General features: G+C 40.9%; 1 protein-coding gene across 1 annotated transcript; it reads right to left on the reverse strand.

Annotated features, from left to right (window-relative positions):
- Positions 1-2,828: 2,828 nt before the first annotated feature.
- On the reverse strand, positions 2,829-24,065 carry EIF3B (eukaryotic translation initiation factor 3 subunit B). The gene is made up of 19 exons (XM_076350524.1): positions 23,489-24,065; positions 17,858-18,050; positions 16,386-16,505; positions 16,238-16,295; positions 15,451-15,579; positions 14,253-14,410; positions 13,199-13,330; positions 13,033-13,099; positions 12,425-12,471; positions 11,452-11,662; positions 10,796-10,868; positions 10,200-10,322; positions 9,610-9,688; positions 8,608-8,746; positions 7,847-7,972; positions 7,272-7,349; positions 6,684-6,792; positions 6,034-6,151; positions 2,829-3,403 (listed from the first exon to the last, which is right to left on the reverse strand). Exons 1-18 carry the CDS (start codon positions 24,015-24,017, stop codon positions 6,048-6,050), a joined length of 2,475 nt encoding a protein of 824 aa, XP_076206639.1. The 5' UTR covers positions 24,018-24,065; the 3' UTR covers positions 2,829-3,403; positions 6,034-6,047.

A 24,065-nucleotide genomic window follows, 5' to 3' on the forward strand; every position in this document is an offset into this window, starting at 1 on the left:
GGAGTCCTTCAGGAGACTGCACAGGCAGGAGACTGAACAGTTCAGAGGCAGCAGCAGCAATCACCCCAGGGAAGGAAAAGAGGCAACACCTGCGCTCCCCCAGGTGGGAGATGACTGCAGGGACAGCAGGAGAGGCAACAGTGAAATGCTGAGCCCCAGGGCAGGAAGGGGCTGCAGCAGCTCCCTGCTAGCCCAGGCTGCAGGAAGCAGTGTGCCACCACTGCACCTTGCATGGGACATGGTGAAAGGGGTCGGGATAAGCAAAGTGACCCACCTGCAAGCCCAGACTAGTTCTTTACATGCAAATCCATCTGCACACGCTCTTGGCGAGCAGGCCACAGCCTTCATTTTCTGCCCTCTAGGATGCCAGATTTCTCTTTCCCCTAAGATCAAACATGCAGCACAACCAGGTACAGGGGACCACAGCTTCACCAAAAGCTGAGCACCCTGGCCCCTCCAGTCTCGCACAAGAAATGACAACAGCCATCGAGACAGTCAGGGAACAGTTTACGACCTCCCCGAGTTAAGTGCAAACTTCCATTGTATTGTCACTTCATGCACAGTGGCATTTCATGACTCCTACGTTCAGGAAGGCAATCCTTCAGCATTTTTAGTGTCAGTACATTCATTACAATAACCTATTAAAAAAAACCACAAGACCACCTTTTGTCTTCATTATTTATTGACAGTAAACGAGTCAAAGCTCATAAAAGTTACAGTAAGGCTTTATTAAAAAATATTAGAATTTAAGGAGTTAAAACAGCATAGCAAGTGAATAAAACTTGCTCTATGAAGTTTGCATTAAGGACTGTAGATGGTTAAAAGGTCATGAGAATGTTTATTTATTACAAATTCAAAATAAAGACTGTGAAAGTGAAGATTAGCCCAGGATTATATGAATTGTTCCAGTTAATCTTGCTATTTAAGAACAATAATTAAAAATAGTTAAGACAATACTTCAAACACAATGAGAGATATTATCCTACTTAATGCTTAAGGTTTGCTTCCCTCCCTGCCCAAATTCTGGACCCTTGAAGGCATTCAGTGGAGGTACAACTGCTGTTGGAAGCCTTTTTCCCCACCCATACATATTTCTGTACAGTACCTACAAACCTGCTTCTGTTTTGACCATCCTTCAGAAGCCCCTATAAGGGCCACAGGCTGAAAACCAGTAGCATAGGGTACTTGAAGCTACAAACCAACATGGATTCAATCCAACAAGATCCTTCCTCCCTACTACAGCTCCTTGTGTTATTCCAAGATATGCCAAACAGACTAGTTTACCAAATACATAGCCATAAAGCAATTCCAGCAGCACATAAAAAGCATTTGAAGTAAGAAACATTACAGAAAAGACACAGTAATTGAAGGGAGCAGCGTCAGAAATGCCAGCTAACAGAAGAGAACAGGCCTTAACTGCTGGTCAGAACAACATCTTGTCAGCTTCCAAAGCTCCTACAGGAGCATCAAGTTTTGGGTGGGGTCCCATCCCCCCCCCCCCCATGATCCACAGTTCAGAGAAGCATCTTAGAAGAGAACTTAATACATTTAACATTGGCATTACATTTCTTTACTTTGAAAATGGCCAGGAATAAAACACAGTAGCCTATTAAAACTTCATTACACATACACAGGGGGAAAAAACCTTTCAACTCAATTTGTAACTTAGAAAATGGCTGAGGAGTCACCTCTTCACAACTAAAGGGTAATCAAAATGATTCCTGCTATAGAAGTTCAAGCCATTACTGGAGAACTTTGATGTGCTAGAAGTTCTTCTAGACTGGTTCGCTATAAATTAAATATTTTTTTCCAGTCCAGTTGAGAGATGAGCTTGGTAAATATTGTGGACAAAACTTTAATCATCTATATATCTGTATATATGGATTATGAATGAACAAATGCAGAAAACTGGAAACTAATATAGACCTCTGGAAAAAAAAACCCTGCTGCTTTAAGAGTGAACTATTGAAACCAAGTCAATACCATCATTATGGAACAATGATTTTGAAGAGTCTTCCTGGTGAAAAGAACATGGGAGTTAATTGAAGGATTCGTGCATTTGCTATCACAGCAAGTTCACCTAAGGACAAAAAAAAGTGAGTGCTAAATGTGTTACTGTCCCTTGGCTGCGTCCAGCCGAGTGGGGCTGCCCTTTGCCCAAAGGGTACTTTCTGCTTTCCACTTCAGATCTGTCAGACAGTGCTATGCAAGTGAGCTCCGGGTTTAAAAAGAGCCAGTCAAGAGGGCTCACATTAGCAATTTCACTAGCCAGTCCAGGAGAGGAGATGGGACCATCCTCATTCTCCTCTGCCCCTCCAAGGGCAAGCAGCAGGCCAATCTCCCTCCCTGCTCTGACAATATCCAGAAAAGAATTTCTACTCATAAATACAAATACAGAGAAGTTGCTCCACTGGCTTTAAGCACACTTTTCCCCTCCGAGCACAGAGGGCTTTAGAAACGAAACTAGGTACTGTAACATGGACACAGAGCACTTCTCTGGAAGTTTGCAATGTTCACTAATAAGACTTAATTCAGTAATTCCTGAGGCTCGTATCAGTTTGCAAATGGTTTAAGAAATCCACTCAGTTTCTAGTCACTCCACTATAGTGAACAGGTCAACTTGTCAGATTAATGAGCCATGCCATCACTGTAAAAAACAAACAAACAAACCACAACGCAAAACCAAAAGAGCCATGAGGAACTGAGATTAAAAAAAATCCAAAGGAACCATATAGTCAATATAGCAAACACACTCCTACTACTGTGGATATGTTTGACTTTCATAATTCAGGAAAAGATTCCCTACAAACAACGCGTAGCCAGCCTGGTTTTAGTATAGGTCTGCTTTTATTTCCATATTCAGCTCTTTGAGGGAGACATCCTTTCACAATCTGAAAGGAGGAGGATATAGCCCACTGTAGTGCTGCTTCAGCACACTAAAACACATCATACAAAAAATGGTTCTGTTGACTTTTCCCCAAACAAAATGAACACCTGTCCATGCACTCGGGACATAGAAAGAGTCCTGAAACAGAAACATCGTGCGTGTGTGTAAGACAGAGGCTGATGAATCTCACCTCACTGGCAATAGTCAAAAACTGCCAGTTGCTAAGTACTGCACGGGAGTCAGGAAGTAAATACTGGTAGTAGTGGATTTAAAAAGAAAAAAAAAAAACAACCAAAAAAACAAACCCTAAAAAAAGAATAAAAATTTAAAAGCAGCGCCTTTCCAGTATCTCACTGCAGCAGGCAGCAAGACTTAAAGGCACTACAATGTGTCAGAATGGAGAAAATCTGGTGCATCCACCCTTCCAGAGTGCAAGAATATGGATTAAAAATTCCAAAGTTGATGTAGGCTTTCTGAAAATGAGCAAACTTCTTTTCAGCACAAGATATGGTGGTGCTGCAGAAAAGGAAAAAAGAGGTGAGTTAGTTACTCTGCTTTTATACAAACAGCTCAACCTCACCACAGATGCTAGCTGGTGAAAGGCTACATAAGCATGTGTTTCACCTGTTCTTAAACTGATGTTTGTTTAAATCCATACACTAAGCAGCTTCTCCCCCTCTTCCTTCCATAAAAGGATCTCCCATGTACGGGACACAGATAAGCTAGATCCAAATATATTCAAAGGTATCAAGGCTATTAATTTTTCTACAGGTCCAAGAGGTATACTGCTCACATTTTCATAGATTCATAGAATGGTTTGCATTGGAAGGGACCTTAAAGATCATCTAGTCCAACCCCCCTGCCATGGGCAGGGACACCTTCCACTAGACCAGGTTGCTCAAAGCCCCATCCAACCCGGCCTTGAACGCTTCCAGGGATGGGGCATCCACCACCTCTCTGGGCAACCTGTGCCAGTGCCTCACCACCCTCGTAGTGAAGAATTTCTTCCTTGTATCTAATCCAAAATCTACCCTCTTTCAGTTTAAAACCATTACCCCTTGTCCTATCGCTACATGCCCTTGTAAAAAGTCCCTCTCCAGCTTTCCTGTAGGCCCCCTTCGGGTACTGGAAGGCTGCTGTAAGGTCTCCCCAGAGCCTTCTCTTCTCCAGGCTGAACAATTCCAACTCTCTCAGCCTGTCTTCATAAGAGAGGTGCTCCAGCCTTCCGATCATCTTCGTGGCCCTCCTCTGGACCCACTCCAACAGGTCCATGTCCTTCTTATGTTGGGGGCTCTAGAGCTGAACGCAGTACTCCAGGGCAGGGTCTCACGAGAGCAGAGTAGAGGGGGAGAATCATCTCCCTCGACCTGCTGGCCACGCTTCTGTTGATACGGCCCAGGATACGGTTGGCTTTCTGGGCTGCAAGCGCACATTCCCATGTCATGTTGAACTTCTCATCAACCAACACCCTCAAGTCGTTCTCCTCAGGGCTGCTCTCAATCCATGCTCTGCCCAGCCTGTATTTGTGCTTGGGATTGCCCCAACCCATGTGCAAGACCTTGCACTTGGCCTTGTTGAACTTCATGAGGTTCGCAAGGGCCCACCTCTTGAGCCTGTCAAGGTCACTCTGTATGGCATCCCTTCCCTCCAGCGTGTTGACTGCACCACTCAGCTTGGTGTCATCTGCAAACTTGCTAAGGGTGCACTCAATCCCACTGTCCATGTCGCCGACAATGATGTTAAACAGCGCCTGTCCCAATACCGACCCAGGAGGAACACCACTCATCACTGGTCTCTACTTGGACATCGAGCCATTGACCACAACTCTTTGAGTGCAACCAGCCAAAGTGGTCCATCCGTCAAATCCATGCCTCTCCAATTTAGAGACAAGGATGTCGTGCGGGACACGTCTAGGCAGATGATGTCAGTTGCTCTTACCTTATCCAATGCTGTAACCCCGTCATAGAAGGCCACCAAATTTGTCAGGCACGATTTGCCCTTAGTGAAGCCATGTTGGCTGTCATCAATCACCTCCTTATTTCCCATGTGCCTTAGCATAGTTTCCAGGAGGATCTGCTTCATGATCTTGCCAGGCACAGAGGTGAGACTGACTGGCCTGTAGTTCCCTGGGTCTTCCTTTTTTCCCCTTTTTAAAAATGGGGGTTATGCTTCCCCTTTTCCAGTCAGTGGGAACTTCACTGGACTGCCACAACTTCTCAAACATGATGGACAGTGGTTTAGCAACTTCATCCGCCAGTTCCCTCAGGACCCATGGAACTTGAACTCCTTAGATATCTGGAGGTTGAAGAGCTGCAGGGTGACTTACAGCTGCAAAAGGCATACTTCCAGTCTCCCCTTGCTCTTCCTTAAGTGAAGTCCTAAACATGACAGAGCAGGAACCCATTCCAGGTTTTAAGTCCTACATGAGTGCCTTCACTATCGAAATATCTTTTCCCTCCTCAATACAACAATGTCAAGCTCCCTAAAGAACATTTCCTACAGAAGGGGCTGAAAGTAGCCTCTATTTTCAACATACAAATATATAATATGAATTCACAAAAAAGGAACTGGGAAAAGCAGTGGATTAAATAAAAGATTTCAGCTACAAGCAGTGACAGTCAGTACACAAGAATCTGCTACTACCTGAATTCTACCCAACATTTCTAGAAAACGTTCATGTGGATATTTAAACATCTACTCAAAGTTTTATCAGCCCACAATCAACTTGCTGTATAATCTTTAGTATAGTATTTAAACTCTGTCCAGTCTTGAACTAACAGAAATTTTGCCTTTTGGAAGAATTGTGTATCTCATACTAACTACAATTCCTCCTGCTGACAGAACTTACAAAGTCTGCAATAAACTGTGTTTAGAAGTTGACCCTGACTCTGTTGTGGGTTTGATCACTCTGGCAAGATAGGACATGTACTGAGCAGAATACTGTGTAACTCATGAATCTGACAGTCTGTGATTACTTTTAAAAAAAGTGTTTTTCCCCTCTAGCCACGGAGAAAACATAAACCAACTCAGAGAACACCACATTCACTCATGCAACAAACACACCTAACTTTCTCAAGCAAATTATTGAATCTATAGCAATAGCTGACAGAAAAAGTTTCTCTCTACTGAAAGGTATGCTATCTTACCACGGTTTTATTAATTACTCTGGTTCTGCAAGGGTAATAATTTCTTCATTGATAAAAAATTCAACAGTCTCCTCCTCCCAGTCATCGACATTGCTGTCCAGCTCATCTGTGTCTACCCCTGGAATGGAGAAAACATTAACACGGAATGAATCAAACAAGGCAGCAATGGAAAGATTTGATGCTATGGCAGAAACAGCCCTTAAACCAGCAGTGAAATAAGAGGTATTTGGTGCTTTAAATCATAACAAGTACATGCTAAATTCATTAAATGGCAACCAAGGCATTACTGTCTCCCACCCCAGGGCTTTTGTGGGTTTTCTGGTTAAATGCAACACCCAAATCTCTTCATGGTCTTATCCCAAGGCCAAGCCAATGCTTGCCTTGAAGTGTAAAGAGGTGAGGTAAAACACAGATACCAGACTCTGGCAGCCAGCAATATTAGCTTTCTCCCATAATTTAAAAAAAAAAAAAAATAATCCTGTTGTGATTCAGGATAAAAAGTATAAATAACCTTCAGAGAACAAGGGACTAGCTTTGGCAGGAAATGGAGGGAGAGAAGAAGTGGATGAATCCCCAGAACATGGTAGTTATTTGGTAAGAAACAGCAGTTATCTAGCAGCAAGTCTTTACAAGTACTATGTGTGGCTTACCTCCTCGAAGTTCTAAACGCTCGTTCCTCTGCTCCATGTACAACTCTTGTGCCATCTTGCGGTACTTTCTGAACTCTTCCATCATTGTACGTCTCCTTTCCACTAGCTCCTACGGAGGCAGGAAGAGGTCGTTAAGCCTCCCCAATAAATCAAATCCACATGCAATGCATTTGTTAGCAAGTCAAATTTTTTTTTCTCATAAACATACTTTCTATTAACTTAAACACAGGAAAAAGGATTTTTCTCTTACGTAATCAAAAAGCTGTTTTGGTGAGGTTTTGTTTAATTTGAAGAGCTTTTCTTAATTTAAAGACTGGCTAATGCAGCAACTCACTAAGAACCCCAGAATTTTACCACCTTTGCTTAATGAGGTAACACCAGTGCCTCTCCAGATTCATTACTGTTTAACCTGACAGTTTAGTAGCATCTGTCTGAACTATCTATTGGAACTAACTCTAACCATCTGGATTCAAATGAACACAGATGTTTGTTATAAAAGAAATTTAACTTACATATCACCATTAAAAAATAACTAAGGACAGGTTACAAGAGTTTCATCTACATTATTATATTCCAAAAGTGTCTTGCCTTTGAAGCTTTGGACTGGCTCAGGCGATCCTTCTGCTCAAATATCTTGGAGTATTTCTTCAGGTCCTTCTTAATTTGCTGTAAAACAGGGAATTTTATTTCAGCTAGGATATCAGACTACCAATCACAACCATCACATTCTGTAAGAACTCCTTTGGTAGGCCTAAGCAGGCTATGCATTTTTTTAAAAAAATCTCTCTTCTAGGCAATTTCCCTTCGCTATAATTTTGTTTGTTCTTCCTGGCTTACAGATCATGTAAATGCTTCTGTACACATGCAATTAGTGAAGTCTGGACAGCCAAATTCACTTTTGTTATTCTTTATACCCTTTCACTGTACCCTAACTGTAAGAACAACTGGTAACCATTTCTATTCTGAGCTTAAAGAACGGTTAATATTTACAGTCATTCCCAGAAGTGACGTCCCCTACAGCAATATGTTTTTTCATAAATTCAGGGCAAAAGGCAGTTGTGTAACTCTAACAGTTCAAGCCTCATCCTCAAGAAGAGGGAGTAAACCAAGTATGCTTACACACCAAATCAATGTCAGCAGAAAGAGTCAGTGGAATACACTACCTTTATCTGATCCTCACTGAGCAAGGTAGTTGGTCGTGGTCTCCAGAGAAGCTGACAGAACCTGTCTTTATTGTTTTTCTGAAGTAGACGGCCTTGGAAGGTCCATAACCAATACGCATTGTCCACCTGGAAGAGTAGTGCACCGTCTCAGTCAAGATAAGCTATAACTTAACACTGTAGTTCTCACTCCATGTCGTAAGGGTCTTTTTTATAAAATCAGCACCATTAGTCAACAGAACCAGGGTGCTCTTTTTGTTAGTGCCTTCCTTGCACAAGTCAAATTCCTCACCAAAATATTCGTTCTACTGAAGCTTTGCAAGAAGTTACCTTCTGGAGGATCACAACAGTTTGAAACTAAGCCAGCCCTTCTATCATATTCTTAAGTCTCGGATTCTATACTTGTACAGGAGAGGATTACAGTGCAAAAGTAATGACAGGTGCAATAAATCCTGCTGTTCTGTGTGGACCACAAGGAAATCAAGTTTCAAACTGCTAAAGACAACGGAAATTCAGAAAAAGGACACTCAGTTTAGACTCACGAACTGCCCTTCCAGAACTTATTTTGGACAACCGGTGAAGCTAATGGCCCAAATAAATACTGATGTTCAGAAATTAACTTATAAAACTATGGTGCAGATTTTAAGTCATATGACCAGTGATGGGTGTCCATTTTCTCCTCCTAACCAATAGCCCTTTCCAATACCTCTGGAAGAGAAAAAAAAATAAAGCAAAAAAAAAAAAAAGAAAGCAAGCATTAGTACCTTGTGGCTCCACCAAGACACAGAAGTCACAATATATCTGCCTGTAGGATCCCATTCCACATCTGAAGCTGTATAGTGTTCCGCAATATTCATCATGGTGCAGTCAGATGTATCAACAAATGCTAAGGCACCATTCATGCTGCAAAGACAAAACAAGACAGATTGTTTTACACACTAGTATAGCCTGTTTTTTTTAAAAAAACATTTCACAAGCTGCATCTTTACAACTCCTTGCTACAAAGATAAATTTTCACAGCAACCAAGAGACAGGCTCATACCAGTTTCTGTGGCTAGAAAGCAATGTGATGAATAAAAACAAAAATCCAAGTAAGAATGACACTTTTGTTTCTATGTTCAGTGACCCTTAACCCATTTTCTTTCTGTTCTTAAAGTCACAGTGAAAACATACTATAGGCAAGTTACAATCAAAGTTTAACAATCATATGCTTAGACATATTTAAGTAGTGAAGACAAGATTAAAGAAAAAAACCCAGATTTTTAAGATGAACAGCAGTGCTTGTCTGAAAGCAGGTAAAGGCAAGTACTACTCAACTGGTTAATAAGAATCATTTTCACTCGCTCTAATGTGAAACTTTCTTGATAACTCTTTTACAAAACAGCTTTGTCATTAAGAGGTATGGCCCATGAGGAGGCACAAGGCTATGACAACAACAAATGCATTATAAGAGCCACATGCACGGTGCAAACTGGTTTAGCTGAGAGTCAGTATTTAACTTAAAAAGCTGAAGAGTGTTTCTAAATATCCACTTTTCTGTTGAAAAACATTCTTCATTTGATGGGGCAAAATATCAAGTAAAAGTTACAAAGGACTAAGCTGCATCATGAATTGCATCTTTTCTTCTCCTTTGCTTTTGCAAAGCTGTATCAGGATTACACAGTAATGCAACATTCATGGAGATTCCAAACACTTCTTGATGAGATAGTCTAGTCTTTTTCCTCCGTAAAATGAATGTGGCGTTCAGTAACCTGTGCAATACTCACCTTCTGAGGCCAGCCAACACTACAAATTGCCCTTGAGGACTCCAGAATATCGTGTTTGCCTGCTGTTTGTCAAACGTTTCTGGAAAGAAACAAGACAAATTCAGAAAGAGATCTCAATCCAATGCCATCAATTAGCTTACAGTCAACTCCATCCATACCTCAAAAGACATTTCTGAACTCTGCAAGCAGGTCCTAATAACAGCCCTTAGCTCTACACTTCTAAAGACAAAACCCAGTAGCACCAGAACATCCAAAGCTAGCAGAAGAAAGAGGAGATCAGAAGACCCCAACACCCAAGTTGGGAATAAATTTTAGATAAAGTGAGCCAAGTCTGTGCTATCACCTCACGTGAACCCTAAGGCCACAAAATTATTCTGGCTTGTAGGCCTTTTATTCCCAGACTCTGGACTGATTCAAAGGGAAAACAGTTTAGCTGTTACCAGAAAGTTAGATTTCTAGAATACAATGTCAGGCATAGCACCTGTTGCCATACTATCCACCATAAACAGCCACAATTTTGAGTTTACTGCACCTATTGCCATGCAAAATGCTTAATATCTGCACTTTTCATTTGTTTTTCAGTCGCTTACTTATGAGTTCTATTTTCCCGTTGTTTTTAACATGGTAAAAGGAAACTGAAATTCGTGGAGTTTCTCCATGCAACACAGCAAACTTGCTTCCATTTGGTTCCCAAGCAAAGGCTATGATGCTTTCTGTAACAAAAACGAGGGGTCAAAACTCTGTCAACAGACAATACAAAGCTTTGATTTCAAGCAGTTACCAAAGAAAACCAAGACGCTGAAGAGAGGGAACCCATCAGTTAACAGACTTTGCCATACCGACTATCTTTTAAAACACAGGTTGGTAAGGCAAATGCAGGGAGTTACGGGAAGTGTTTCAGTCAAACAATAGCATCAAAGTCTCCCATCTTCTACAAAATACACTCATATTATCAGCCCTACCATCTTTATTAATAACAGATTTTCAGTTCTGTCATTTTTCAAGTCAGTCACAAGCATAAATAGCAACAAAAGTTTCGATTTCTCATTTTTACATGAATACTGTAGCTCCTATCAAAAGAGTTAACTTCCTAATTATGTCACATGTTGACAGGAATCTCTAAGAAACACGCAAGTGTCTACTCAAAAAAGTTAAAGATCAAAAGTAAGGAAATACTTGGCATTACCTTTCATTTCCACCACATCCACTGGCACCTGTTTCTCTCTCATTCGGAATATTTCAAAGTTGGTCACTACTCCCTGTAAAGGCCAAGATCAGCTCATTATCCAGCACAGAAGCAGTAGAGCAAATAATTTTATCACTAGGCACAAAAGGACAACTACACAATTAGCCTGTCAGGATGCAGGATGAGAGACAAGAGTCAAGATTTGTTTCTTTAATGAGAGTAGATAAATACAGTATACCTCATTACTGAACACATTCTAAATTTTTCTGTTCTGATAAAGAATAACTGAAGAATTGTACAAAAGCATTTGTTTCTTTTCAGACTGTTATGAAATTTAATTAAGACAGGTAACACATGGCACATTGTGCAGCATGACCTATGGGTTGTTCAACAACTGCTTAACAGTGAGTAGGAAGAGAGGTGAGGCATATAGCTCTCACCCAAGTCCAAGATGCCACTAAAGTCAAAGCAAATCTTGGATGTGAACATTACATACATTTTGCTCGCCACATGCCTCAAATGCAAATGGAAAAATGAAACATAACTTTGACATCATATAATTTACACTGTCTATATTAAAAGACAGTACTGTAAGAAAATGAAGTGTCAGCATGAGAAAGAACCAAATTCTATGACTATAATCAGAATCCACATACCTGTGTGCCTTTGGGAGTCCTGTCTACCTTCACACACAGGTAATCCCCGTTCTTCTGCCAGTGTAGTTTACAATCTACGACATTGAACAAATTCCGCACACGAATTTCTTGTCTAGAAGGCAGCTGCATCAAAGTCACTCTTGCTGGGATGTCTTTGTCCTCAGGCACCCAGAAAGCAATTATGTTACCACCTGGAGACCATGAGAAGTCTCTACGGGAAGAAAGTTTAAAATATGCCATTTTAATTTTTAGTTAGAGATACTACAAGCAGAAACCATTTTCATCATTTTATCTGAAAGTTGCAGACAAGTATCAACTCTCAATAATAAAGACACATATAGACAAGCAACTGAGGACAATTTAATAACCTTACACATATCATACCAAAACAGGTTTTTTAAACTGCTATTTAAACTTGCTGTATGATCAATGTTATCAAAACAGTACATTTCACTACAGAGTAGGAGTTACACCCAGTATAACTGCCAAAGACCTGAGAAACAGGCTGATTAAACCAATGAGCAAAAATCCCTATTAAGTTACACTGGAGACAACCTTCTTGCACCTGGGTACTTACTTTTCCTGTTGCTTTACAGAGAGGTACCTCAAAAACTCACAGGAGTCAGTGTCTATTGTGCAGACACACATAAAACCAAACCCGTTCCTTGCCAACAGGCAGTATACAGCACACCATTTTAAGTTCGCATACAAATCCCTAACAAACTGCATTCCAGTTTGGTTTTGTAGACAAGGAACAGGACTCCCAAGCTAGACTCTGGATTAAGCAGTACCACAAAGAAGATTTCAAAGCATACAAGCTGTCAACTGTGGACATCAATAAATGCAGAATTTTCCATTCCTTTTTGCCAGTTTGTCTAATTTGACCACTTCAGCATATGAGGCCATTTGCTCTAGTCAACAGTCTAAAGATTCCAACTGAAGAGAACAGTTATTGTTACAAAGGAATACTCACCTTATCCCAGTGATTTTCAAACTTTTTTTGTCCAACAAACCCATAGACTAAAGGAAGAGAAAGGTGTGAATTTTCAAGTTAGAAACATTCTTATATTTACACATGCGCCTTCTACTCTTATTATTAGGGCACATAAGAAATTGTGTACAGTTTTCAGAGGTCCTGTACCCCTATTTATTATGAATATATGTATACCACAATTACAAATAAAATAAAAACTGCTGTACAGAATTAATGAGTAAAGCAGCCTGAATTATAATGAAAAAGCAAAACAGACTAGATTAGGCTGCAATTTATAGTGCGTTTTGGATACTTCGGCACTCACCTGCTACTGAGAGCTGGGAGGCATCACATAACCTTGATCCTATTGACTCTTATAAGTAGTGTATTGAGCTCTCTAGGCCTTCTAGAAGTGTGGTGTGAAATTTACTGTCAGACTCAGCTAAAGTTTTTCACCCAGGAAAGAACAAGAGAAGAACAAATGGATTTCTCCCCTTTTAAGCCCAGCTCTAGAGTGTATTATTAAAATATATCCTTTAAAATATATACCATGGGAAAGACTGACATTGTAATGCAACAAACGTTATGCAAAAAAAGCAAGAACTTACAGGTGTTTCATAGATGCTGAGGGTATCTGAAGTCATTCGAGCAAAGAATTTACCATCATGACTCCATCTAAGCAAATAAAAAGAAAAAAATAGTATTAGATAGGAACTGTCTTTTTATTAAACGAATTCTGGGACTACTTCTCTCTAATTCTGTTTCTCAACCTACTTAAAAATAGGCCAGTGAGCTGAGTTTTCACAATGGAATCCTCGCTTCTTTTGCCCAGTCAGAATATCCCAGATGATAATAGCCTGAGGGTCATCCTGCGCATCCATCAAAGGGCTGAAGGTCACTAAATACCTACAAAATAAATAATCAATTTTGCTATCGAAACTTCATCTAATATGTCAGTACAAGCAGGCTTTCATCCAAATAATATTTAGATACAACACACTTTCAAACAGCAGTTTCTCTAATGGGATTTTTTGGAGAGGAGGGAAGAAATAAGAACAGTATGATAAAGGGGGAGAAAGCTTCCAAGATACAGTATTTCCCTGGCATCCCTCTGGCTGAAAAGACTCTAGATTTATATGCAAGTCTTCCCATACTGATCAAGAAAGGGGAACTCAAACACAGTTACCTACTATATAGTTTTGCCACGAGAACATCATTGGTTTCAAACCGAATATAAATCCATTGACCTTAGCCAACCTGAACTATAGGTACGCTAGACTTCTCCATTTAAAGATAAATAATCTCTCTTTAATATAATAAAATATAAAACCTAATTGCTTCCAAATATGTTACTTGAAAACTAGCAAAACAAGATGCATCTCAGTCCTGAAATTATTTTAGCCTTCTCTAAAGAGCTCTAACGTTAAAGAAAGCTTAAAGAATTCATTTCAGTACTAGAGATTTGGAGGGTGCTACCCAACTGAAACTTTTCAGAGAAGTAGAAAACTAACACTACAGACATCCCATCCAACTACCGAGGAGAAAACACGATCTTCTCCCTTGGGATAATAAGGTTTTTGAGGAAACTTGTCAGCTCAGTTTTGTAGACCAATTATTCCAGATTATGCTAAGTACCTTTCCTGAAGTCAAACAGAAGTCATGCAGAGTTTCACTCATTCTAAGAAGGATTTATGCATGAAAAGCAGTACTTCCAAAGGCAAAGAAGAACAGAAGACCCCAACCACATGAGATTTGAAAGCATAGCAACCAGAATGAGTGTGCTTCATGCTTTTGATCCCTTGGCCCAAACCAATGTCATACTCCATACCTTTCACAGGGCGAGAAGTCAATAAGCTGCACTCCCTGGTGACTAAACCTTTGAATCTGCTTGAACTTCTCTCCGCCCCAAAGCGCGATGCCTCTCTGGTGGAACGTAGCCAAGTAGGTACCCCTTGGGGACCAACGTACATAGGTTTCTGTCCACCGCTGGATTTAAAAAAAAGTATACACAAAGGCTTAATTTCATGCTGGATTCCTAAAGGGGAAAGAATTAATGTGTTGCTTGTAGCATCACATTTTGCAAATCCATTTACTAAGTGAAGATCTCAGAATTAGTGATAACTTGGACTAGTTGCGGAGTTTAATTTCATGCACATAATGCACAGTACTTATTCTTCAGGTTGAAAACTGTCAGCTGAGACCTCTTCAACTTACTGATCACCAAAAACATTTTCCAGGTACAGTGACAACCTTTGTATGGTAACAATTAAACCCACCTAACAGGCCTGGGTTTCCTTGTTGTCTTTCAGCCCTGGTAAGAACATACTCTTCTCAGAAGTAAGGGTAAGTATTTCAAATTTCTTAACAACAATACAGCTCTTGACCTTCAGTTAAGTTAGAGAGGTTTCAGCAATATAGACCATGGCCAGTGACCATGGTGATGAGCAAGATTACTCATCATCCCAGAGCCAACTTCTTTCTACTGTAATGCATAATGGTTATTAAAGAAAATGCTTCTGGGTACCAACAGTTCTCAGCAAGTCAATTGCCTGCAGCAGACAGGCACACTAACTCTCCCTTTTGTATGCTATTACCAAACCAGCTTTTCCTCTTTAGCACCTCTGTGGTCAGCAAAAAAGCAAAAAGTGATCAGAAGCAGCATACTTAAGCACATACTCAGCTCTAATGAATAGTACTCCTCAAACTCTGACTTTGCATTTTCAGGTCTTTCTGAATCATCTATAATATACAGATGAAGGAAACTAATAGGCATCATGGACCAGTTAAAAAAACCAAAAAAAAACCAAAAAACCCCACACAAACAAGTTAACACCATATTTGTTTTACCTAAGCAGTTAAGTCTAATTCTAAAGCATGTAATTTCACCACTCCTCTTCAAAAGGAAGAAAAAAGTATTTCAGCAATGGGGAAAAAATATTTAAAAAAAAAAAGAAAAACCTGAAATGGCATAAAATGAATGAGACTGACAGTGTATCTGCAATGTACAGCACTTCCAGGACACTCACTGCTCTGTCCTCAATTTGAACAGGTTCCTTGATATCATTCCAAAAAATGGAGGTCCGGTCTCCTGACTCAAAGATCACACTGTACTGATCCCTACAATCAGGATCTTCCAACCAGTATCGGAGATTCCCCTAAGAAAGAGAGAAGGAAAAAGATTATTAGTGAGTCAAAGGCTAAGATGAAAAGTTCCCCAAATTAATACCTATCTGGCAGGTGGAAGTCGGCCTTACACAGAGCGTGCAACTTTGGAGTCTTACCATTGCAAACAAGTTTTTAAAGTGAAATTAAATAATTCAAATTACTGGTTACTGGAGGCTACGAGAACAGAGCATAAAAAAGTGGACCTTCAAGGTGGTTTGATGATGTTTAACAGTTCTTGCCTAAAATAACTTAAGGAGGTTTTTGGTGGTTTTTTTTTTTTAAAAAAAACTATCCCTTCCTCCACAGGGCTTTGTAAAAAGCTAGTAGTAACAAACATAGAAGTTGGCCTGAAACGAAACATTTAAAAATGTAAGAAGATGCTTTCAAAATTCTGTTTTTAAATGACTTGTGCAAAATCATTATTTACTCTTAAGTTTTACCCTGTGTGGGACCACTAAGCAGAACCACTAAGTTCTTCCTGCCACTTTGTGACAGTGAGAACAAAGGAACAGGAGCGTGCAATCACTACTGCCACTTATAACAACACTATTAACACACCGTTTCTGTTTTCAGATGAACACTCCAGCAATGAAGTAATCATTTCATATTATGCTGAATATTCTTCCCACTTTTAAAAAAAATCCTTACCAAATCCTTAAATGGCTGTTTCTCAGGGATTTCCCATTCATCACTGATTGTCATGTACCTGAAAGAGCAATTTGATTGGTTACACTCCGTGCAGGCACTCTTGATTAGAATCCCCAAATCTACACATACACACAATGGCTGCACTCACTTATCGAAGTCTGTGAAAAGGTTGACTCTGAAAGTGTGCTGTTTATCCAGTTTGTATCCATCTGCATTCTTCACAGCATCCACTGCATGAGATGGAGACATGTACTCCAGAAAGATGTACCTACAATGAAGGAAGATTAAAGTTGGAAGTCATTGTTGACTACATAACACGCTCATAATAAAAAAGAAATTAAATAAAGAGAGAAACAAACAATGGGGATGAACTAAGAACTCAGTACAGAGCATCTACAAAATAACTTCTTGTCTTGTCCCTAACCAATTAGGGTCAAAAGCAATTAATCTCCATTTTGGCCACAGGCACATACACACTTTTTAGCTGTATGGGCTCGACCTGAATTAAGCTGATATCCTTTCTGTAAACAGGCTAGACTAAGTGATGAATTCAAGTTCAATGCAACACAGAACAACGAGAGCCAGTAACAGGCAGGTTAAGTATGCAGCTCCTCCCAGCTGAACGACAGATCATGTTTAGAAATTGTAAATCTTGCTGTCATAGGCATCTCAAAGCACCACTCTTATTTTTCAGTTACACTGAATATCATTCAGCTTCCTTCTTGCCACTAATACAATCTAGCTTGTAGCCCAGCAGTCTTAAAATTAAGTTTCCTGAAGACTATCACACACTGCCTCAAACAGAGGCATGAACACAGAGAGATAGAGTAATTTTCTCATGCTTCTAACGCTGACCTTACAGAACCAACAATCCCTCCACTCCAGAAAACCCACTTTTTTTACGCTTTCTAAACTATGGGTTCCTCCCAAACTCAGGAACATATGCTACTCCAACCACAGTAACAAGACTCAGTAAAACCTCATATTTATCAGATTGATTTTTGCCTGGTTTCTCTCCCTAAAACTTTCTTTCCCTTGCCCTCTCCCTTTGGACTTGATCATTTCTGGTTAGCTTTCTTCTCAATTTCAGATGCTGCAATTAACCAGGAACAGGGATCAGAAGTTGGCAAAGGGGAAAAGGGTCCTGAGAAGGGCTCACTGAACTTAAGGAAGTTGGAGTCACTAATGTAAGCATAAGCACTGACAACCAGAGACAAAATATTGACAGTCCATTTTGCAATAAACAGTACCTCCACGGCTACTAAGTTTTTAACTAAAATGGACTTTTAATCTATTTATTAGCGATGGCAGAAAATTAACAAAAAAAACTCATTTAGTACTGCACAGAAATTTGTCTTCCAAACCCAGCTAAACTGTTTCCATAATTAATCCACACACACACTGTAGCTTAATGAGCTATTAAGCTTCTCAGCTCCCTCGGGAACTTCTGTTTGTCACCAACACTAGATGTCAGGATTGTACAGACTAAGGTAGAAGAAAGTGATGAGCATGACTATGAGGTCACCATAAAAACTGGCCATAAAGTATTGACACTAACAATCAAGGGTAAGTCAGAGCAGTGTTTCAATCCTATTTCCAGTAGGAGTTATCATGACTTACCCTTTTGTCTTCCCATCTGCTTCTGGATAAAATTCATTGATAATTTTACCAAACTTGGAAAATATTTTGTGGATGACATTCTTCAGTTTCTCCAGTCGGTCTGGTCCAACCTGGGGAACATTATCTACGACGATTACTGAGTCAATTCCATCTGCTTCCTGCGGCCGATCTTTCAGTACATCGCCAAGTAATTCTGCAAAGAAAAAGCATACAAGAAACTAAGGCACTAGTCAACATCATTAAGGAGGAAGACAGAAAGATGAAAAGAATAGCGATAGTAAGAGAACAGGAAGACTTCAAATTTCAGGAAATTTCAAGAATCATGTAAGAAACTTGGTAGTGAATGAATGTTCTATCAGAGAAACAACCGAAGTGAATACACAACTCTCCAACAGTACTGCCTTGCTAAGAGGCATGATTACGCAGTTTCTTGACAAACTTCAAGCAGCTAACTCTTGACGTCTTTCTTGAAGAAATACCTGACATTGAGGACATCAACACTTGCACTATAAGCTTGTTTCAGGAGTTGGAACTGGCTCACGAAGTCCTCAAAATTGACGATAGAGCAGACAACTATAAGATTTACTACCCCAGCTCTGACTAGTAGCCTTGCTCAAATTATAACTGGATGACTTTGATAAAAAGAAGTGTAACATGTACCTCCCTCCCAAATCACGAGTTTTAGCATAATTCAAAACTATCTGCCATACTGGAAGCTCTGCATGTCTTAGCATCACTATAATTACGTTTGAGAACTCACACTCCGTCTAAACCTTTAATTAAACACAAAAATGAAGGTCTAAGACAAGACACTTGGAGCCATAGTTAAGCATGCAGCAAGTGAAGACAAGCACACACTGTTTCATACGCTGGATATTCTTCAACCATACTAATTCCCCTTTCCTATATCATCTTACAAATTTTGAGAGTACTTGCTGGTGGGATGGTTCGTTCAGTCCCTGCACTGTCAGCTTCAAGCTTCTTTCTACTGGGAAGAGATTGCTTACAATATCCTTGAAGTTTCCCTTACACAGAAGGGAGAACATTCAGAATGACTAACTGCAGCTGTGGCTTGCATACCACGCACTGGGATGAAAACAGTTTAAAGGTACAAAGTACATCTGTAAGTTGTGCACAAAATCAGGAGCTTCAACAACAACGCTGCATTACTTTTATGTGGTAGGCTTCTAGACATACATTCTGTAGAGTTCTAGACATATCTAACTTCAACCTATTCCTCAAGTCAATTCTATCAGATTGTTCTGTATCCACCAACTAAAACCCCATTGGTAATGTACAGATTTAAACACACTTCTCAAACTAACATTACGTAACTACAGAAATGTACTGACCTGTAGATCCAAGAAGAGTCAGAAAAATTACATCAATGATTCAATCCTCAATGGATTGAACTAGAATTGCTAAAGACAAGGATAGCTAAACAATCTCTCAACTAACTTTAACCTAAGGTTATTTTTAAACCTTTCCAGGAATAAAATCCCACACTATCCCTAGCTATCCTGTTCAAACATATACTTTGATTCTTGTCTAGATTGCTGATCATTTCACGGTGTAATCAGTCACGCCCCTGCAACTTATTAACACGACTACATTATTGTATTCTAAAGAAACATCAGTTAGAAATGGCAGACTATTTCTGTTTTATTGACGTTTTTACTTTTGTGTATTTAAATGGACCAGGATAGATATTCTGCTAACAAAAAAAGCCGAATGTGCTGAAATGAATGGCAAAGTTTCAGACATGCCATATAAATAGGAAAAATATACATGCATATCTGCAGTAAGTTTTAAGCTTATGTGAAGACCACTATAAAATGCAAGACTAGACAGAAAATAAGTGCATGCCACTATACTTCTGAATTAGAATATAAAGATAACATTTGGAGAGTCAGACTATATACAGCATTCATAGACCAGGAAAAAAAAATCCAAACACATGTAGAAACATTTAAAATAGGAGAACAAATGAAAAAGGGTGTTAGATGTGTTGATATTTTCAAGATATTTTTACAGAATTTTGCTGATTTTGGAATTCTAGAAATTATTCTGCCCAGAAGCAGCACTGGAAAGATCTCTAGCAGTGAAGAAATATGCTTACTTTGAATTTCAAACTACCAAAAAACCTTGGCCTTCTATAACTTTAAGCTTCAACAGGTTATTACGTGTGAGCTTTCCATTGATTCGGGGCAATATGCTTCACAAAAGTTTATGCATAAACAGATGGTATCACCACCAAGATTATGTAGTACTCACAGAATGTTGTTGTTTGGAGTACTTATTACTGAAAAAGATGCTCTCCATGTGCATGTAGGAACTACAAATAAAAAGTTAGAAGATGCTAACTTGTATAATAAAAACAAAGACCCAGAAATTGTGAAAACCTACTATTAATTGTAGCAACTAAAGAAAGCTGAAGAGGTTAGAGGAATAGTCCTCCATGTTACATCATTTTATTTACTCCACACACTTTAGATTATACCCACAAACTTCTCCCATTTATAGCAACTATTTACTAGTTTGTAGCAACTATTCAAAAATGGCTAAGACCACATTTACGCTTCAGAGCAAGTCAAATATTCAGTGAACAGTGTACAACGCAAAGATTAGTGAAGAGCAGGGGGACTTGCTAGAAGTGAATGTTTAAGAAACAAGTTAGAAGAGAGCCCTTAGTGGGGAGCAGCAGACTGAAAATTGGGAAAAGAAAAAAGTCAAGCACAGGAAAAGTTCATAAAGAAACAGAGTTAAGAACAGATATTCTGATAGCACAAAACCATACAGATGACTGAGGACGATCAAAAAACTTGACAGGAAGATAGAGGCACCAGTCCCAATAAGCACAATCACAGACGATGACAACTTTAAGAGCACTATCTGGAACAACTAGGTAGGCAAAGAAGTAGAAGGAAAATGGAACATACAGCAAAAACGTGACTTCTTTCAAAAGCACAGCAGTGGCTATCGGGAATCACTCTGTAGACAGTATTCTACCACATAGATTAAAAGTGCTTTAAGTTACTACCAAAGGTATTTTGGACCACCTTCCCCTCCTTCTTTAACTTCTTGCGACAAAACTGAACGCTGACTCAAACTGTTACAGATCCAGAAGAGGAGAACACAGATGACTGCTGCAAGTTAACTTCCTAGTATATACCAGATCTTAAGATATTCTTTCAGGAGTAAGCCATTCTCCAGGTAGCTGATAATACACTGAAGTTGTGGATAGGTAATCACTTGCCTAGGATTTAGGACACAGGCAGTGTCTGCTATGCCTACAAAAATTGTAAGGGTTGAAAGGAGGAATTTAAAAAATCTGGTATTACAGTAAAGTAACATGTAAATTTCTTATTTACCTTATAATCCCATACCTTAGATTTTCCCTGCATATAAAATGAAAGCATGTCCCACAAGGACATTTCCACAAGAAAAATCAAAAACAAAAAAAAAAACACAAAAAAACACACAAAAGGGTAATTTTTTAGGCTCTATTAGTAATTTTTTCATAACCACTTCTCACAAAGGACTTTGTAGGCCTACAAACCAAGGAATGCATATTTAGATTCATGTGCAAGAATACAATACCCTGTATTGAATCAAAACTGTAACAGATTAAAGACAAATACCTACATTGTACCCCTCCTCTACCTTAAATTCAAAATTGTGAACAAAGAAATCTTCAAAGGGTAAGAAGCTGGTTTAGCCAGCTTTTATTCCACCCACAAGAAAAGCGGGGTGTGGTGGGTACACAGCTATCTTCAGCTGGCAGTATTTTAAGGACCACTACCATTATCTGAACTAAAGCTTCATTGCACCTAAGTGGTTATCTGACACAACCCTTCTCCTGCCATGCCAACACCATTCTGGAAAAGAAAGTTGAAGTAATGCATCTAAAATGGCCCAATCCTAAAGTCCGTGCAGCTCAAAGGTGTTCCTGAATATGTAATATTATCATAAGCATTGAAATTGCCTTGGCTCAGTGAAACTGATGGACTGCCTTTCTCGTTGGGGAGTCATCAGGGTAAGGCTAAAGGAATAAGGAAGCTCACGAAGTAACACACAGGTGGAAAGCCAGACCAGCAAGAGCGACTAAACTTAAACGCTGTAATTCAGACACTACCACTGTATTATTCACACGGCTGAAAAGTTAACCAAATTAATCCTTAACAATAAAATAGGTGAGGATGGAAAATTTGCCTAGTTTCTGAATAGACAGAAATGATGTAGACAAAGCGTATCACACAAACACTTAACTAGACAAAAAGAATCCAACTATGTGCTTGCAGACAATTTTGCCAAGGTCTCTTTAAGAAACAAATGTATAAGTTCAAAGAGCTATACAGACTGCTAAATTGAGAATAGAAAACACTTTCTTAACCTAAGATATTTTTCTGCCATTCTATTAAGCTAAACACAGGACTGGGACACTAGAAGGCACATATAACACCTGTATTCCACTGCCAATTGAAATAACCGACTGACTTACAATCACATCCTTTAAGAAACATTTTTCCAGTTCTGATATGTGTAACATAAGACCCTACAACATGTAGGATATATGTATGTAAGACCCTACAACAGCACATATGCTAGAGCAAGTATTGGCAAAATAAGTACTTTTGCTATTCCAAGAACTGAGATGATTTAGCTACAAAGATTTATCTGGAAAATATTAAAATAGAATTCTAATTCCTGTATGCCAAAACTAGGTATTCCCTTAATTATCGATGCAGCTACATAATGGCTTAGCCATTTTAAGACAGTCAATATCCAATCCTTTTAAAAGAGCCTCAGTTTGAATTTTCAACTGCCAGAAATAGTTTTTCCGTATTTTCTTGTCACAAAGTACCTATGACACATCTTCACGAGCCGTAACTCTTCTCAAACCCGTATTATTTATCTGTGGATTTCACTCTGGATGCATGGAAAAAATAGAATTATGAAATCTAGTTTGTAAACATCTGGTCAACAGTTTGAAACTTGTTTTTACAGTTGAGTTTAACTAATGGAGGCAAACGGAAAGCACACAAGCTGATGATTCCACTTCATGAGGGTAGCCCACAGAGCGATACTTGAAGTTTAATAGTAAATTTAAGAACAGTTATTAAACAGTATTGTACGGTGCACAGATATGCCAGAAGAAGGCTCATTTAAGAAACACTGCTCGGTGAAGACGTGTACTTCGTGTTACGAGCACTCCACTACCACGCCAGAGAGGCCCTCACGGCACACACGGGAACGGCCAGCTGCCAGGCCCGCGGGGACTCGGGAAAGCCGAGCGTTTCCCAGCAGAGGGCCCGGTTCCCCTCGCACTCTCCCGGGATGGTACGATCAGGCGCCGCTCGTACACAAGGCACCCCCCAGGCGCCCGCTGCCCGCGCCCCCTGACACGGCCGCGGGAGCGGCGGGCTGTACAGCACCAGCCGGCTCGTCCCGCAGCAGCCGCGGCCTCCCCAGCGCTCCTTCGCGGCGGGCAGGGCCGGGGCCCATCGCGGGAGCTCTCCCGCCTCCCCGCGGCTCCTCCCTTCCCCTCACGGCCGGCCTGACCAGGCCCAGGCGCCGGCCGCCCTCCCGCCAGCGCCGCCGCCCGCTCCCCGCCGCCGGCCCAGCCCGCACCTTCGTCGCTGATGTCGTCCACGAAGTCCTCGGGGTCGCTGAAGGAAATCTCGTCCTCGGGCTCGACCGGGGCGGCGGGCGCGGCCTCCCCATTCTCCTGCGCCGCGCCGGGGTCGGCCGGCGGCTCGGCCTCCGCCGAGGGCTCGGTCTTGGCCTCCGCCGCTGGCTCGGCCTCGGGCTCGGCCCCGGCCGGCGGCTCGGCCTCGGGCTCCGCCTCCGCCTTCTCGGGGCTTTCGCGGCCGGACGACGGCTGAGGCGAGGACGGCTGAGGCGGCGGCTGCTCGGGCTCGGCGACTGCGGCGGGCTCCTCGGCGGCGGGCGGCGGCGGCTCGGGGGGCCCCGGCGGCACCTCAGACTCGCCTTCTTCTTCCTGCCCCTCTCCCTCCTCCTCCTCCTCCTCCTGCTGCTGCTGCTGCTGCGGCTCCGCCGGCGGCGGCGGCGGGAGCCCGTCCGTCTGCTCGGGCTCCTCCCCGGGCCCCTGGGCGTCGGGCGGCGCGGCGGCCGCCGGGCTCTCCTCGGTGTCCTGCATGGGGGTCGGTGCGGGGCCGGGCCGGCCGCGCGCTCCCAGCTCGAGCGC

The sequence above is a fragment of the Aptenodytes patagonicus genome, chromosome 13 (genome assembly GCF_965638725.1).
Source record: "Aptenodytes patagonicus chromosome 13, bAptPat1.pri.cur, whole genome shotgun sequence".
NCBI lineage: Eukaryota > Metazoa > Chordata > Aves > Sphenisciformes > Spheniscidae > Aptenodytes > Aptenodytes patagonicus.